At 42.0% G+C, this 15,516-nt stretch overlaps 1 protein-coding gene across 2 annotated transcripts in view; it reads left to right on the top strand.

The window, feature by feature from the left end:
- The window catches only part of fer (fer (fps/fes related) tyrosine kinase), a 35,689-nt gene that overhangs the window by 301 nt on the left and 19,872 nt on the right, over positions 1-15,516 (top strand). Inside the window, exons 1-5 of one of the 2 annotated variants that reach the window (XM_062554433.1) lie at positions 3,000-3,136; positions 8,333-8,620; positions 10,421-10,594; positions 11,133-11,232; positions 12,877-13,060. In XM_062554433.1, the coding sequence (XP_062410417.1) occupies positions 3,116-3,136; positions 8,333-8,620; positions 10,421-10,594; positions 11,133-11,232; positions 12,877-13,060 (767 nt within the window). In that variant the 5' untranslated portion in view covers positions 3,000-3,115. Of the gene's footprint in view, positions 1-2,999; positions 3,137-8,332; positions 8,621-10,420; positions 10,595-11,132; positions 11,233-12,876; positions 13,061-15,516 lie in introns of those variants that run through there. The other variant, XM_062554434.1, reaches the window with a different exon arrangement.

Here is a 15,516-nt window from a genome sequence, read left to right as displayed (position 1 = left end):
CTGGCTAATTAAATGGTTCGGTGTTAATTTGTATCTTTCTGGGTTTAGAAGCTCGCGTCGCCTTGCATTACAAGCTAATGGCAATACGCAAACGAAACGAAAACTGGTATTTTGCATGAACGTCTGTAGAGATTTGTCCTCTACTCCTTCTAAAAAAATCAATTGTTTGCCATCAGTGTGTATGGAAGGCTAGTGTACCTGCAGCTAGCTAGCAATCGTTAACATTAACTTGATTGTTTTCTCTCAAGGTAGGCGAGATGTTAGCGACTTAACTTCTCCTTAACATTCAAGACGGGATAGGCTAACACCAAAATAGGATTCCTGAAACAATTGCCACCCTTTCAAAAATACTTTTGATGTAACAGAACAAGTTATGTATCAGATGTTAAGTTGTTTTGATGGCCACATGTAACGTTAACGAGTTTTTGCCCAAGACAGCCAAGACAAAAGACAAAAGTCATTCGGATATGGACTTGAATATGAATATGAATATGGATCATATTGTTAACAATATTTTATATTGATAAACTCGCTGATGCATTTGTTAGAATAACTTACTGTTTGCCAGAATTTTAAACACTGACGTTGTTTGAAATAATGAAAATTCTTGCAGATGAAAGTTATGCTTTGCCGTAAACGTCCCGTCATCAATCAGGTAGCGAACTTTGCTGGCCCACTTGAGTGTGTACAGGGAAGACTTCTAAAGAGACCGCTGTAACGTTAGGTTAGATTGCTTCGTAAAAGTGACGTTGTCGGACGAAATTGTTTCACCAACCAGTTAGTTGTCCGCTACTTATCAAGTTCTGCTGCTGTCAGTGTGTATTGACGTTCTCGCGTCAAGCGCAATTTGTTACATGAGTGTGAATTCGAACTCTTATTGCAATGAAAGAGATGGAGGAGGTGCGGTCTCGTGTTAATTGTGATCAAGTTATATTCTGTCCAGTTATGGCACTTAAGCTAAACCAGCGAGTATGCATCGGTGCCTCAGCAGGGTGTCTAGACAGTGGCCCATCTTGTCTAACATAATCGCATTCTGTCTTACAACTGAATAAGCCTCTGGTTATTTGCATTAAAAATGCTTTTCCCACCGCTTCTCTCACGTGGAATAAGTTTTTCATTTACAGAGGGCACGCTTTATAGAACTTGACTGAGACCAATGGAATGCAGCATTATAGTCCATTCTCTTAGTCGAGAAAGTAGCCTATTTGCACTGTTTAGTTGTGAAAGGACATCAGAAACGTAGGTTACAAACTTTCACATCTACTGTAGACACAACATCATTAGTAATGTTATGATTATTATTCTTTTTTACATCAACGACCAACAGTCAGAAACCAACCCCTCTCTGACTCAGTTATGTGTATGCGGGCCTATGTTTACATGTGTCCTGTTTGGTTGCCCGTGACCTCCCATGCCACAGGGGTTAAGTCGGCGTAAGGAAATTCCTCTGCAAGTCTGTTCAGTTGTGCCATTCAGGCGGCCTTCCCCCCACTGTGTTGTTTTGTAGCACACAGCAAATCCTTGTTGAGCTAAACTCCCACTTGAAGCACTCCTCCTCCGATTGGCCTAATTGTGTTACTGGTAAGAGACGGTTATAAAAGCTGCACTTCAGAGAACTTTGCACGAGGCTCCTATGTTCAGCCCAAATTGCAGGCAGGGGCCTCACACACATTCAAACAGCCACCTGCAATTTCACAGACTGTTGACATTTGCTGCAAAGGCTTTGAGTGTTGCTATAACTTCTTGTTCTCCAAGATGTTTCTTTGAGCCTATGACCATACTTCATACTCGATGAAGGTATTTCTTAAATCAGAGTATACACTTCTTTTTTGGTTTTGAACCGTTTTCGAGACCAGTGCCTTCTAAAGACAGGGAAAAATGTGCAGGAAATGTCTGTGTACCACGAAGCTGTGCTACCATAAATGTTTAACGTATCTCCGTCAAATAAACCAAAGGGGAACATGGAATTCAACTCTGAATTGCCGTATGAGACCCAATACTGTTTTTTTTTTTTTTTTTCAGTCTTTGAGAAAATTCATATGGCCATCTTTCCATTACTGTGTTATCTTTGATCATCATACAGTGACTTTTTCAAATGACTACTGTTAACATGGGTAATGTTGTCTCCTGTGGCCAAGCCAGTATCTTTGGAGGAGAACTATCTAACTAAGGAGGATATGTTGCCTTTTGACACCGGGCACATTTGCTAGATTACATTATACTTCTAGAATCAGAATCAGAATCTGAATCTCTAGTTGTGGCTGTGATATGTTCAGATAAGGGACCAGTCCATGTTTGGTCTCTAGATGGTTGTGGAGCAGCTGGTGGTTATAGCCATTTCCTTGTCCTTCCTTTTCTGAGATGTCAGAGGGGGTGTCAGCTTTTTATCATCGTCAACATGATGTCATTGAGATGTTGTTGACCACTGCAAAAACCAAAATTTGATCCAAATGAAGAGATTTCACACTCTGTGTGGTGTCTGTGTGCAGATTGAATTAGAAAGATGAGTTGTGTTTTGTGTGCTGTGTTAGTTTGAGGCTATTTCTGTAGGTGCACGCTGGTTTTAGAGATGAAGTAATAAGCTTCTGGTCCATACAGAAATAGGTTGTTGTTTGGTTTATATTTTCCTAATCAGAGTTATTTATGTGTAGCTTTTCAATGTGACCTATAGCCTGAGTGCAGAACTAAAAGGATTTGCACTCCTAAAGTCTTGAAAGCACCTATGATGATTTTACTGTTAGGGCCCTCATTTAAATGCCTATCAGAAATCTGGCAGAAAGCAATGTTATTGCATTTATTTGGCATTGAGCTGACTCATTATTGTTTGCATTTAAGGTGTTGCCCATGGTATTAAATTGATTTTGTTAGTTTTTGAATTAGCTTTAGTTAAACTTTAAAACTTTGCACATTGTCCATCATTAACATTAGAGCTCAGGCTTACAGATCTGCTTGTAGTTAGAGCTGCATACACTGTAAGTTGTTAGCTCGTCTTCGATGAGAAATATGTGTCATATCCCACCTCTCTGGCCCTGTGTAGCTAGACAAGAGATGGAAACACCTGTGGGTTTCTCAGTTTGACTGCTGCTGTAAGGGGCAATGGACATATGATATTAATATGTTTTGTTTTGGAGAAAAGGTAAGATTACTTTTTTTCTTGTTTTGTATTATTTCATTGGCATTTGTAGTGAGGTAAAGAGGGGTCAAATTGAGTAAACTTTTCTGAACTTAATTGACTATTCTTTTCATGGTCGGAATTGGTGTACTTCTGTGAGTATGTTGTGAATATGGGGGTTCTTCAGTGTTTGACAGGCTAAGGCACTCTTGTTGTAGCAGAGTACTGATATGCATGTGCATTTTGAAACTGAGAACATATAAAACCTTAAATTATCTAGTCCTTGTACTTGATTTTCAAGTGGTTCCGTTGAAGTAGTTAAATTTAGTCAAGCCTTTAATTACAAATCTGCATGTTTGTGTATTTTTGAAAGAGGGGTGGCTTATGTTCAACATGTTGCACTCTCTCTGTCTAGTTTCAACATTCCCCCAAATGCATATTAAAATGCAGATGATTTCATTAGTGGGTTTTTAGATAGATATTGGGAATGTATCATGTACACACACACACACACACACACACACACACACACACACACACACACACACACAGAGACATGCCAACTGAGGGCATTGCGTGCCCTGAGGACCTTGATGTTTAGAGTGGTGAGGCTTGGGGGTGGCAACATGAATTCCACTGGCGGTGCACCCATCATCACGCTAAGAATTTGTAATGAGTAAGACTTTGGGTGACCACAAACCCACTGCCCTGCTTGCACCAACGACCACTGGCTAAAAAAACTTACAAGGGGTTGAGGGTTCTTGCATATTTTTGGAGCAAGGACTTCATGCGAATGTTTACAGTGCAAGTCAGAAGGTTAATTATTTACTTAATTAGCATATCACAAGAAAGACAGTCGTGTCTGTGAGGCTGAGGACAGTTAACTATTTTGCATCCAATGGAAATGAGATGACGCCCACACTTTGTCTTGCTTGTGGCCTGAATACATGGCTAGTGTTTGCTGGTTGGAACACCTCGTTGACATAATGGAGCAGTGCTTTTAGATGTTACATTCCTGACAGTTACACTGAACAGACAGCCTGTGTGATCTCCAGAGGGAAGCAAGTCTGTCCATATAGCCTCCCCTGTGCTGCAGTTTTCATTGCCCTTCAGGGCTCATATATGTGTAGTATACTTTGTACCATACAGGCAGATTCTCTCACAAGAGAGGAAGGGGAATTATAACTGTAGAGCATTGGAGTGAGATGCTATGTAGACACACACACACACACACGCACACACACTCAGCTTGAAGGTGGTAGACAGAAGGCATCTGATAATGCCGATAATGGGCTTTTATCTGAGCTCTTTGGCAAATTAAAACCCACCTCTAGGGACGGCCAGCGATTAGCCCAAACAGTCTGCTCGTTGTTGGGGGTTTCGGCCATGTTTGGTCCTATTACACCCCAATGGGTAAACTGAGGGGCTTCTATTTATGTTTAGAGATGAATGCCTGTCTGCATAGAGTGTATGTTTTTCTAACTTGTATGCAAGTTAGAAAAAGCTATAGCATTTAATGCAAAGTTTAAAACTAGGTTAACGTTACCTCCAAAATTTAAAACTTGGGGTTCGAACAGAATAGCGTAGCACTAGGACTTCTCAGATGTCTTATCTCCGGTTGTTGTTTTGCGTTTGAGTGCCTTGTTCCCCAGTTGCAGCTGTGGTGAGCTGAAGGAGACGTGAGGGTGGGTAAGATTAGTGGTTGACAGAGCAGTGTCTGGGCCTGTGGCTTTGGGTGGGCTTAAGGGTGTGTGTGTGTGTGTGTATGTGTGTGTGGGTACATATGTTGTGAGACAGATCATGTTTTCGAGCATTGTTTCAGATAGGCCACATCCTGAGCACAGGGCTATTTGTCACTTGTCTAAGCAGTGTGTCTGCAAAAGGTCTACTGCGCTGAGCATCGGGTGACAGGTTTTTCCGCTGGCGATAGTCAGTCAATAAAAGAACCGTAGGGCAGTGCGCAAATAACACACACAGTCTGTGGAACACAAAGAATCCATCAAGCACAAGTATACGTATTTTGTCACATAATGGTGAAAAATGCTTTCTTTGTCAATTGTTGTTAGATTTTCTCATGAACGTCATCAGAGAAACTGACTTTAGCTTATGTTAGATGTGATGGGGCCTGATAGCTGATGTATTTTGTGGGGTGATTGGCCCACATTTCGTAGACTCTATTGTAATAGTGAGATAAGTTGTTTTTAAGAAATGGGGTCTTGGGGTCTATTTTCAGAAGCTAACAGGTTCAAACTGTTGTATAATAGCTTGAGTATACTGTGAGTATAATTACAGAAATGGGTGGTTCTGAGCAAGAACGCTGTTTGCATTAACACCAAGTTGTCTTTTCGTGAAAGCGAAGTGGGTGTACACTGAAAATGAACTACTTTACATCACTTACAATGTTCAAAATAGAATGACACTTCTGTGGTAGTGTGGTGAGGTTGTCTACAAACAATTCAAAGTATTAGAAGCGTAAGTGTTTCGAAAGGTTCTAAAATTATTGAAGTTATTTTATGAAGGGTGTCTTTAGTTTTAGCTGTCTTCCTGTTGTGGCCATGTTGAAGGAAAGGCTTACCTGGAACAAGTCGCTAAAATAATGCAGTGCAAACCAGTCAATGAAGGTGGGTCATCGATACAAGTACTGTATGCTCTCAAACAACAGTTTGAACCTGTTCGCTTCTGAAAATAGACCCTAGGTTGTTCTTATTCCGGAGCATACCTTTAATTTAAAAATATGGTATCTTTTCAGGTAATGAGTTACAGTACCCTCCAGAATTATTGGCACCCTTGGTAAAAGTTGACTAAAAATAGGTCTAAAAAATAATCTTTAGGTGACTTATTGTACTCCCACAATGAAAACAATGAGGAAAAATACACCCTGCAAGGGAAGCAAATTTATTCTGAGAAAAAGGAAAATCTCATAAAGAAATAAATGTTTTTAATAAAAACACGTCACTCACAATTATTGGCACCCCTACTTGTAATACCTTCTTAAACCTCCCTTTGTCAATAAAACAGCATGTAATATTCTTCTCTGACACCCCATAAAGATTGAGAATACAAAGTAAGGGATTTAAGACCATTCATCTTTACAAAACCTCCCCAGATCATCCAGATTGCTAGGTCCACACTTGTGCATTCTTCTCGTTGACTCATCCCATTGTTTTTCTATGGAGTTTAGATCAGGGGACTGCTATGGCAATCTCTGAAGCTTGATTTTGTGTTCAGTAAACCATATTTGTTTTGATCTGTGCATTTGTTTTGGTTCATTGACCTGATGAATGATCCAATCATGACCAACTTTTAGGGCCTTGGCAGAGATTGTTTGATTTCCTTTGAAAATGTTCAGGTTTTTCTTGGTGTTCATGATGCCATGCACCTTAATTAGGTTCCCAAGGCCTTTGGGAATTAAAACAGCCCCACAATAGCACAGCCCCTCCACCATAATTCTCATTAGGCATGGGGTTCTTTTTAGTATAGTCATTCTTCTATGTACGCCAAAGACACCTTAAGTGTTTTTAGCAAAAGAGCATAATTTTATTTTCATCTGACAATAGACCACACTCCCAGACATGTCATGGTACCATTCAGTAACTCCTGCCATTTACATTGTTCATTAAATGACTCTACTGGCTTTAACCTGACATGCTGTCTAAATAATCTATTAGCAGTGAGGTCACTTTTGAAGATTTTTGGGGGGGACTTGGTGACCCCAAGATGATAGCTTTGTCTGTAACTCTCAACAGTGGTTCTTATGGATTTTTTTGCCTATCATACCATCCTCCATACTGTGCGTGGGAGCAAAATAGCCATGGGTCTTTGTCCAAGCATGTTTGCCACATTTCCAGATGATTAGAACCTTTTAGTCATCATTTTAACTGGAAATATAGGCATTTTCAACAAAATACCTAGTTTCCATAGACATTCTCTTACTTACAAATGTCAACACAATTTCTTTTTGTTTCAATTTAGTGTATTCTCTTGTCTCTCCAATGTTGAAAAATGACTAGAGGATTTAGCCTCTGAGTGACTTCATTTTCATACCATAGTGAAAAAGAACGTCATGAACTACTTCTGAAAGTTCACAGACACTCTGATTTACTTTAAAGGGATATTCCGCCATTTTTGGAAATACGCTCATTTTCCACCTTCCCTCGAGCAAAACAATCGATATTTACCTTGTTCCCGTTCATCCAGCCATTCTGTGAGTCTGGCGATACAACTTTTAGCTTCAGCCTAGCATAGATCATTGAATCGGATTAGACCATTAGCTTCTCGCCTGCTAGCTTCATGTTTAAAAGTGACTAAGATTTCTGGTAATTTTCCCATTTAAAACGTGTCTCCTCTCAAGTTAGAAAGTGCAATAAGACCAACTGAAAATGAAACCTGGCGTTTTTCTAGGCTGATTTGACATGGAACTACACTCTCATCTGGCGTAATAATCAAGGCAACTTGCAGCTACTGGCACTACTACTGCTTGTTGTCTATGGGGACTATTTTCAGATGCTGCGTAAGATATCACTGCGCCTATGGTACGTTTGCAAGTTGCCTTGATTATCTTTCAGGCCTTGAGTCTAATTTTGAGGCCTTGATCATTTGGTCTTTCCTTCTGGGTCATCACTCCTTTTGTGTTTTGCAGTATTTTACAGTATTTTATTAGCCTGGAATATCCAGACGCCTGGTAATCTTTCAGATTAAGAAGACCGCCAGTACGCTGGGTTAAGGGTCTGGCCACGAATAATGGAATGGCCCAACTCAAGGGGCGGCACCAAACATGCATTTGAAAATCTCACTGCACGCAATTGGATAACACTATGACCAATCTTTACTGATTTTCAAAAGTTGTAGCGCTGTTGTCATCAGTTTAGCTCACCCCTGGCCCGCCAATATCAGATACACCGATTTCATTGGTTACCCCAGATGGTTGAGGTAAACGTAACGTGCATCATTGCTCGTTGCCAGACTGTCTTGCAGACACAATTCAAATTGTGCTCTCGCAAGAACTCTGGTTGCCAAAGTTCATAAAAAAAAACTACAAAGTACTACCCTTGAAATCCAAAGTCACCTGATCCTTTGAGTCTGTGTTTTATTTGGTAAGTGACTTCATGCAAAACAGTGTGTGTGTGTGTGTGTGCGCGTGTATGTATGTGTGTGGGTGTGTTAGTTAAATAAGTAACTAAACTCCTAACCAAGGTCTCCTTCCTCTCTCTGCTCGCTCAGAAAGGATGCAGACCTGAGAGCCCCCTTGCCTTGCGTTGGAACGTGAGCGAGCCTTCCGCGTGCCTTGCGACCACGACCATGGGGTTCGGCCGGGACCTGCGCAACTCCCACGAGGGCCTGATCAAGCTGCAGGACTGGGAGCTCAAGCTGCTGGAGACGGTCAAGCGGTTCATGACGCTGCGCGTCAAGAGCGACAAGGAGTACGCCTCGCTCCTGTTCAACATCAGCCAGCAGGTGGACAAGCATGACAACTCCTCGCAGGTGCACTACATCAGCACGGTCTCCAAGGTAACGCTCGCAGCACAACGCTGGGTTATGGTCTTCATTTTTTTTTTTCTCCATTTAATCGTTTTTAAAATTGTTTTCATCTTTTTGTTTTGTCTGTCAAGGTGTTGATGTCTTTGGGAGACCTGACCAGTTAAAAGTTATTGCAAACTATTTATCTGTATAAGAGTTAGCCTCCTTTTTTTAATTAGGAGTGCAATAAGCACAATTTGAATGCTCTAGGCCCTTATTCTGATGGATTTAGTGATATACTCTGTGTTAGGCCAATATCCATGTAGTATAGTGCCCCAGATGAGCTTGATCTGTGGCTCTGCTCAAGGCCTTTCGCTTCTGAAATAATAAGTGTGACCAGCAGAAATAAGCCTACAGGAAGTGTAGTGCGTCTCTGTTGACCATGGTTGAATTAGAGGTTTTCTATGTTTTGAAAGGAAGTCACCAGAACAAAAAAAAAAAAAAAATGTTATTGTGTTTTTTGAGTTTGTCGTGGTTTGTGGTTGTATTAACCTGTCTTGATCCGTTAGCACTACTTCAGACAATCGCACTCATTCATGCACTTATTACACCCATTTATGCACTTATTACACCCACTGATGCACTTATTGTGGCTTTTTATTTACAAATTGTTTTTTTCCATGTTGTAAGTCGCTTCGGTTAAAAAGCGTCAGCCAAATGAAATGTAATGTAATGTAATGTAATGTTAGACTAGCACTAATGCAGAACCATGTCACATTAGGATATCAGCCTGCTGAAGGAAATGTGTTCTCCTGAGGACAGCTCGCCTCTTGTGACTGTCTGTCAGTAATCAGAAATGGTTGCAAAATAATAAAATGCATTGGCAACGGTAAGTCTCTGGCCGTTTCTGCTACATGTAAATGTAGGCAGTGGACAGTGGTGCTTCTCTGGGATTGGCCCCGGGTGTGTGCAAAGGAGGGGGAGCTTGAGTTGGTTGGTTGTCTGTCTGGGGACTGGCTGGCATGTTTAGTGTGAAATGTGGATTGAACACAGTGCACTGTCCTGGATTCTCCTGTCCAGAGGAATTTATTGGTGTTTGTGCTCGACACAGCTAAAGAATGTTTTGATCTCTCGTCTCCTCTCCTAAACGTGTCTCTCATTCCCTCTGTGGCCCTGCCGCCTTCCTCTTTCTGTCTCCCCGCGCCCGTCAATCATACTGGGGCCTGGGTGTCAGAAAGTGAAGAAAGGAGGCGGGCCGGATTGTAGCCGAAGTGTCGGCATCCAGTGCCACAAACGGGCTCAGTGCCCGCCGGGAACCTGAGTTTGAGTCTGACCTCAGGTCAGACCTGAGCACTCTTCATAAAAGGGGGGGGGGGGGGGGGGGGGCTTTATTAAAGTTTGGCTATACTTGAGATACATTTTGACTGTTTTGGGAGTGAGCATAAGTTGTTGTAACTATTCTATGTCGTCTGTCTGCCCGTCTTCTCTTTGTGTGAGTCTGTTGCTCTTTCTCTCTGTTTGTACGTTTTCCCTCCAGTTATCCAGCAATGTCTGCCTTGTTTTCACTCAAATGATGTTTAGATAAGTGTTTGTTTTGAGTTACTGATTATGGTCATCTTTTATTGATGATCTATGATCCTTTTCCATAGAATTGCCATAGCTGCTGTATGGCTAGACATTTTGGGTGTTAGCAATGTGATGATGTGAAGGGGTTTTAAAAAGTCTCTTTCTCGACTCCATCTCTTTCCACTACTGTTCTCTGTCTGTCTCTCTTTCTTTCTTTCTTTCTTTCTTTCTTTCTTTCTTTCTTTCTCCTCTCTCCCCCCCTCCCTCCCTCCCTCCCTCCATCAGTCTTGGGCTAACATGGTGCAGCAGACGGAGCACCTGAGTAAGATCATGAAGTCCCACGCCGAGGAGCTCAACTCGGGCCCTCTGCACCGCCTCACCATGATGATCAAGGACAAGCAGCAGGTGAAGAAGAGCTACCAGACGGTCCACCAGCAGATCGAGACCGAGCTCTACAAGGTAACGGGCACCTTGCAGGAGACGCATGCACACACACAACCATGCACCCACCTCACAAACCTGTTCTGAAGGAAGAGAGCAGCTCTGCACAGCTGAAGGTCACACTTGTATGAGTTGTGTGAAAAGGTGATCACACTTAAGAGCAGAAAACTTCCTGTTCGGTGGAAAACATTTTTTTTTTTAGTTCCTTGTGAAAGGTTCACACGCAGTGTCTTGTTTCTCAGCAGGCCTGGTTTTCCTGTCTATATATTGGTGTCACATTTGTGGAAATTATGTGAAAGGCTATTGTAGGTCATATTTCATTTTTTTTCAAACGGGTGGTAGCATATTTTTACAACAGCATCACTTGAAGCAATTTCTTTAACTCTGCATTAGAATATAAAAATGATGCTGTAAACATAGCTTCAGATGATTATGGCCGTTTGATAAACATCTTGTTCTGTCATTGGTGTCTAACTGAAAAGTTAATCAAACATTTGATCTGTGTGTGCACAGGCAGTTGTAATACAATGTGCCGTCTTTTTGTAATCTCTTTCAGGTTACTAAAAATGACCTGGAAAAGTTGAAAGGCACCTACAGGCAATTAACCAAGGATGCTCACTGTGCCAAAGAGAAGTACCGGGAAGCGGTAGCAAAAGGTAACTTCTGACCACTACTCACCTGTATGTGTTTGGCTCCTGGGAGGATAACTGGAACTTTGCACAGTTACTTTCATGTTGTTGCTTGTTTCTCTAAGGAAAAAAAGGGCTCAGCAGAGTGTAATGGAATTTGTCATGGCACTGTTTACCTCAGGCTTCAAGACATTTTTCTACTTATCTTTTGTCATGCTCACGAAGCGAGAATAGATACCTGAAGGACAGGTTGACTATCTTACGCTAGTCTGGTAGAGAGGGAGAGAGAGCGCCAGCAAAACAGATGTTCAGAGAGATGCTATCAGTTTCCCCTGGAGCAGCTGGACTCCATTTCAAAGTTAGTGAACATGCGTTTTAGTCTGCTTGACAACCTTCACAAAGGAACTTGAACTTGATTTCAACTTTTGCAACTTTAAAGTTGAACTTCACCATGTCTCATAATCGATAATATGTTGTGTTTTTGTGAGATACAAGCACATTAGTTAATTGCTTATTGTAGACATGTAGACTCGGTCACATTTTGAATTATGTATACAGTAAATCACATTCAAAACATGTGGTTGAACCTAGAGCTATTAAAGTACTGTGACAGAATTTATAGCCCGCAGAAGTTTCTAGAAGAGACCCAAGCAGCCTGCCGTCAGGTACAGTCGTGTTGTCTGAGCGTAGCCAGAGCGTCTGGCACGCGTCTCTGCCAATGCCATCAGCATGAGCCTCCAATGTGTTTATGCGGGCTATCTGGACGGACTCGGACGAATTACAAAACCAGATAACGGAATTAGGGCGGAAGCAGGGACGACTACAGAGGATTTCCCTTTGGCCTCAGTTCCGTATGTACTGTCTGCTGGAGTCCCATAGATGAGGACCACTGGATGCCACTGGATTCTGTGAAATCACTTGGAAGATCATATATTTAATATACACTCTGCTGACTTTATACAATGAAAACATGTGTGTATCGAGGAGCCTTTCCCAGGGATCTGAACCCAGGACCTTGTGATTATTTTTCCAGGAAAGGGACGTGTTGTTAACACAAAAGTAGTCAAGGGGTCGTGCACTCTTTCTCTGGTAATAATCACAGAATAAACAAATTCCCTCCTGATAAGGAAGTTTAATCTTTTTTTGTCTGCCTGTGAAACATATAAATCCCCTAACCCTTTTAGCATTGAAGCATGCAAATGTTTTTCAGTAGCAAATCAAATCGTTGACTCCTTTCAGCAAAGTTAATGGAACTGATGTTTCTAAAGTCTCTCTCTAGTGTAGATCTCAGAACTTTGGAAGCATCCCAGAATTCCTCTGGACTCTCCATCGCTTCCTATTGTGTTGGATCTCTTTCAAAATCTCCTGTTTGTGTCTCAATTTTTTTTTCTCTCGTTGTTACGGAAATCGAATAATACTCTTTTTTTCCCAATTGTGTTGGAATGAATAAGTAATTTCATCTATTTTCTCCCTCTCTGTTTCCTCCTTTTACCGCTCTCTCTCTTTCCCTCTCTCTCCTCTCTCTCTCTACCCTCATCTCCTCCTTTTACCTGCTCCCTCTCTCTCCCTCTCCTCTCGCTGCCCTCCTCCTTTTACCTGCTCCCTCCCTCCCTCTCTCTCTCTCTCTCTCTCTCTCTCTCTCTCTGTCTATCTCCCTCTCCCTGTCCTTAGGTAAGGAGCCGGAGAAGGCGCGCGAGCGCTACGACAAGGCCACCATGAAGCTGCACAACCTGCACAACCAGTACGTGCTGGCGGTGCGCAGCGCCCAGCTGCACCAGGAGCACTACCACGACACCACGCTGCCCCTGCTGCTCGACTCACTGCAGAAGATGCAGGAGGAGATGATCGTCGCACTGTAAGTCAACAGACACAGACACAGACACAGACACAGACACAGACACAGACACAGACACAGACACAGACACAGACACAGACACACTTGGTTACTCTTATTGACTCCTGCTCCCAGAGGTTTGCTAAAGCTGCAGATGATGATCAGTGATCTTTAAGCAATAAGCCCCGAGAGGCCGTGGTTTACACTGAATTTAGAACAGCTAAGGGGTGTTGTTAGGCATGACGCAAAACCCCCCTTAGCAGTTCTAAATTCAGTATAAACCACGGACTCGAGTGGCTTATTGCTTTTCTAAAACTGTTACTACGTCGATTAGATTTCATGAAACAAAGGCACAGCAACGAAAAATGTAGCAATGTATTAATAGATAATCATTCTTCCGCCTAGAAATACAGTTGAGGCCAAAATTATTAGTCCCCCAAATTTTAGAACATTACTCTAAAATTCTCCCTAAAACTTTCATCCCTGATAAAATTTAAGAAATCAAACATTCACCAGTGTTATGTAGTATTTGGAGTAGTTGGAGTGTTAATATTATTATTAGGAATGCTTTTTTTACTTTTAAACACACGACCAACCTATCACCTTTCAAGCCGCACATTTGCTGTCAGTTAGTGTCCAGACAACACCTGAACATCCAATCAGCCTTGATTGTTCTCCTAAAGACTCCAAGGAACAGGCCTATAGGCACTTGAACACCTGTCTGGGAAGGGACTGCCTTTACAGGCATGCTGAAGATGAAGGAAATCTGTCTGGACGTCAGAAAGAAAAGCATTGAAGCCCATGGAGAAAGGCTATACTGTAATTTCTAAATGTTTCACAGTCTCTAGAACAGCTATGCGAGGCATCATTACAAAGTACAAAGAGTTCCAAGTTTGTGCATAACAAACCTAGGTGTGGATGAAAATGCTAAACATCTCAATCTATAGAGAGAAAAATCATCAGGGATTTTAGCAAGCATCCCCGCACATCTGCCCAAAATGATAGTTGCTGACCTTGGGTTGAAGTCTTGAGGAAAACAGTAGCGATGGCTTTTCATTGTGGAGGCCTCCAAGATTATGTTGACATTTTGAGGGATAACATCAAGAAGTCTGCTCTTAGTCTAGGTGTAGGTCCCCACCAGGTCTTTCAGCCTGATAATAACCCAAAGCATATGTGAAAAGTGGTCTAAAACGTCCTAAAGGATGCCAAAATCAAGGTCTTGGAGTGGCCTACACAGAGAGCCGACCGTAACCCCATTGAGAGCCTGTGGCATGTGCATAAAGCAAGAGTCCATGCAAGAAAACCATGCAGTTCGGACAAGCTGGAGTTAAAGAGTGTCTAAAGAGATAGGTGCCAACCTAGTAAAAGACTATTCAAAGAAGTTGTCAGTTGAAGTAAAGAAAGGCTACACTATTGACTATTAATGGTCTGGGGGTTAATAATTTTGTCAATGTCAATTCTTCCTTTTCTTTTCACAAATCAGAGCATGAGTAAAAAATGATCATCAAACTTTGTGGGCATTCTGTCTTTGCTCTTTTGTAATCATATAAACTATGCAATTTTTTGGAATGGTCATTTTCATTTTCAAAGGATTATATCTGATTTCAGGGGGGGGGCTAATCATTTTGGCCTCAAATGTATATTCCCTCCATATGAATGGTGGCCATGCAACAACGAGACGCAGTTACTCTAACTTTTGTGCAAGTAGTGGTAGCGCATTATTATAGAATGAAATGCGGTCAAGGTGTGTGGTTATGCTGGAATTTACACCGGCATCGAACGCGATTCAGCCAATCATAATCAAGGACCGGAACTATCGGTTTTAAAAATTGCCCCATCCACCCATCCATCCATCCATCCATCCAAAAGCAAAGAGGATTTTCTAACTTATTGTCTTAGTCACGTGGATCTTTGTGTTGACAAAAGTGTATTAGAATAAACTCACATGCCACACAAGAGTGGCAAATGTGCATCTATGGAGTCCACATGAATGTTATGCTTTCATGGAGTGAAATTGTCCCAAGTGTTGCATAACACTCAGCTGATGAGTGTTAAAGCCTTCACTGTTCTCATTGCTCATAGGCAAACGCGTGCAAACTCGCCGACACACACGGTCATCATCTTCACGTAAAGCAAGCGCAACCCGTGAGTCGGGTGTCAAAACACATGCCTGGTGTGTGACCATGCCTCTTTTAATCCAAGAACAGCATTAACAATGTGCACAGCACACACACACACACACACACACACACACACAGTACATACCCCTGTTCTTGGTCCTCTGCTTGGAAATGCGGCGTTCTCTAAGACAAATCCAGTGTACTACTGTAGTGGTGGTGGGTGGGTGGGATTAGATGGACATCGCAGCCTCTTGTGTGGTATTTTCTTCCCTAAGCTGTTTTTTTAATCACTGGGGGGTTTATTCATCTTGATGTGGAGGTTAATCCTGAGAGACAGAGGGAACGAGGGACAGAAAG

This window comes from Sardina pilchardus, chromosome 14, assembly GCF_963854185.1.
Source record: "Sardina pilchardus chromosome 14, fSarPil1.1, whole genome shotgun sequence".
Taxonomy (NCBI): domain Eukaryota; kingdom Metazoa; phylum Chordata; class Actinopteri; order Clupeiformes; family Clupeidae; genus Sardina; species Sardina pilchardus.
The sequence above is the reverse complement of the archived record's forward strand: the minus strand, read 5'-3'. Positions and strand labels throughout refer to the sequence as shown.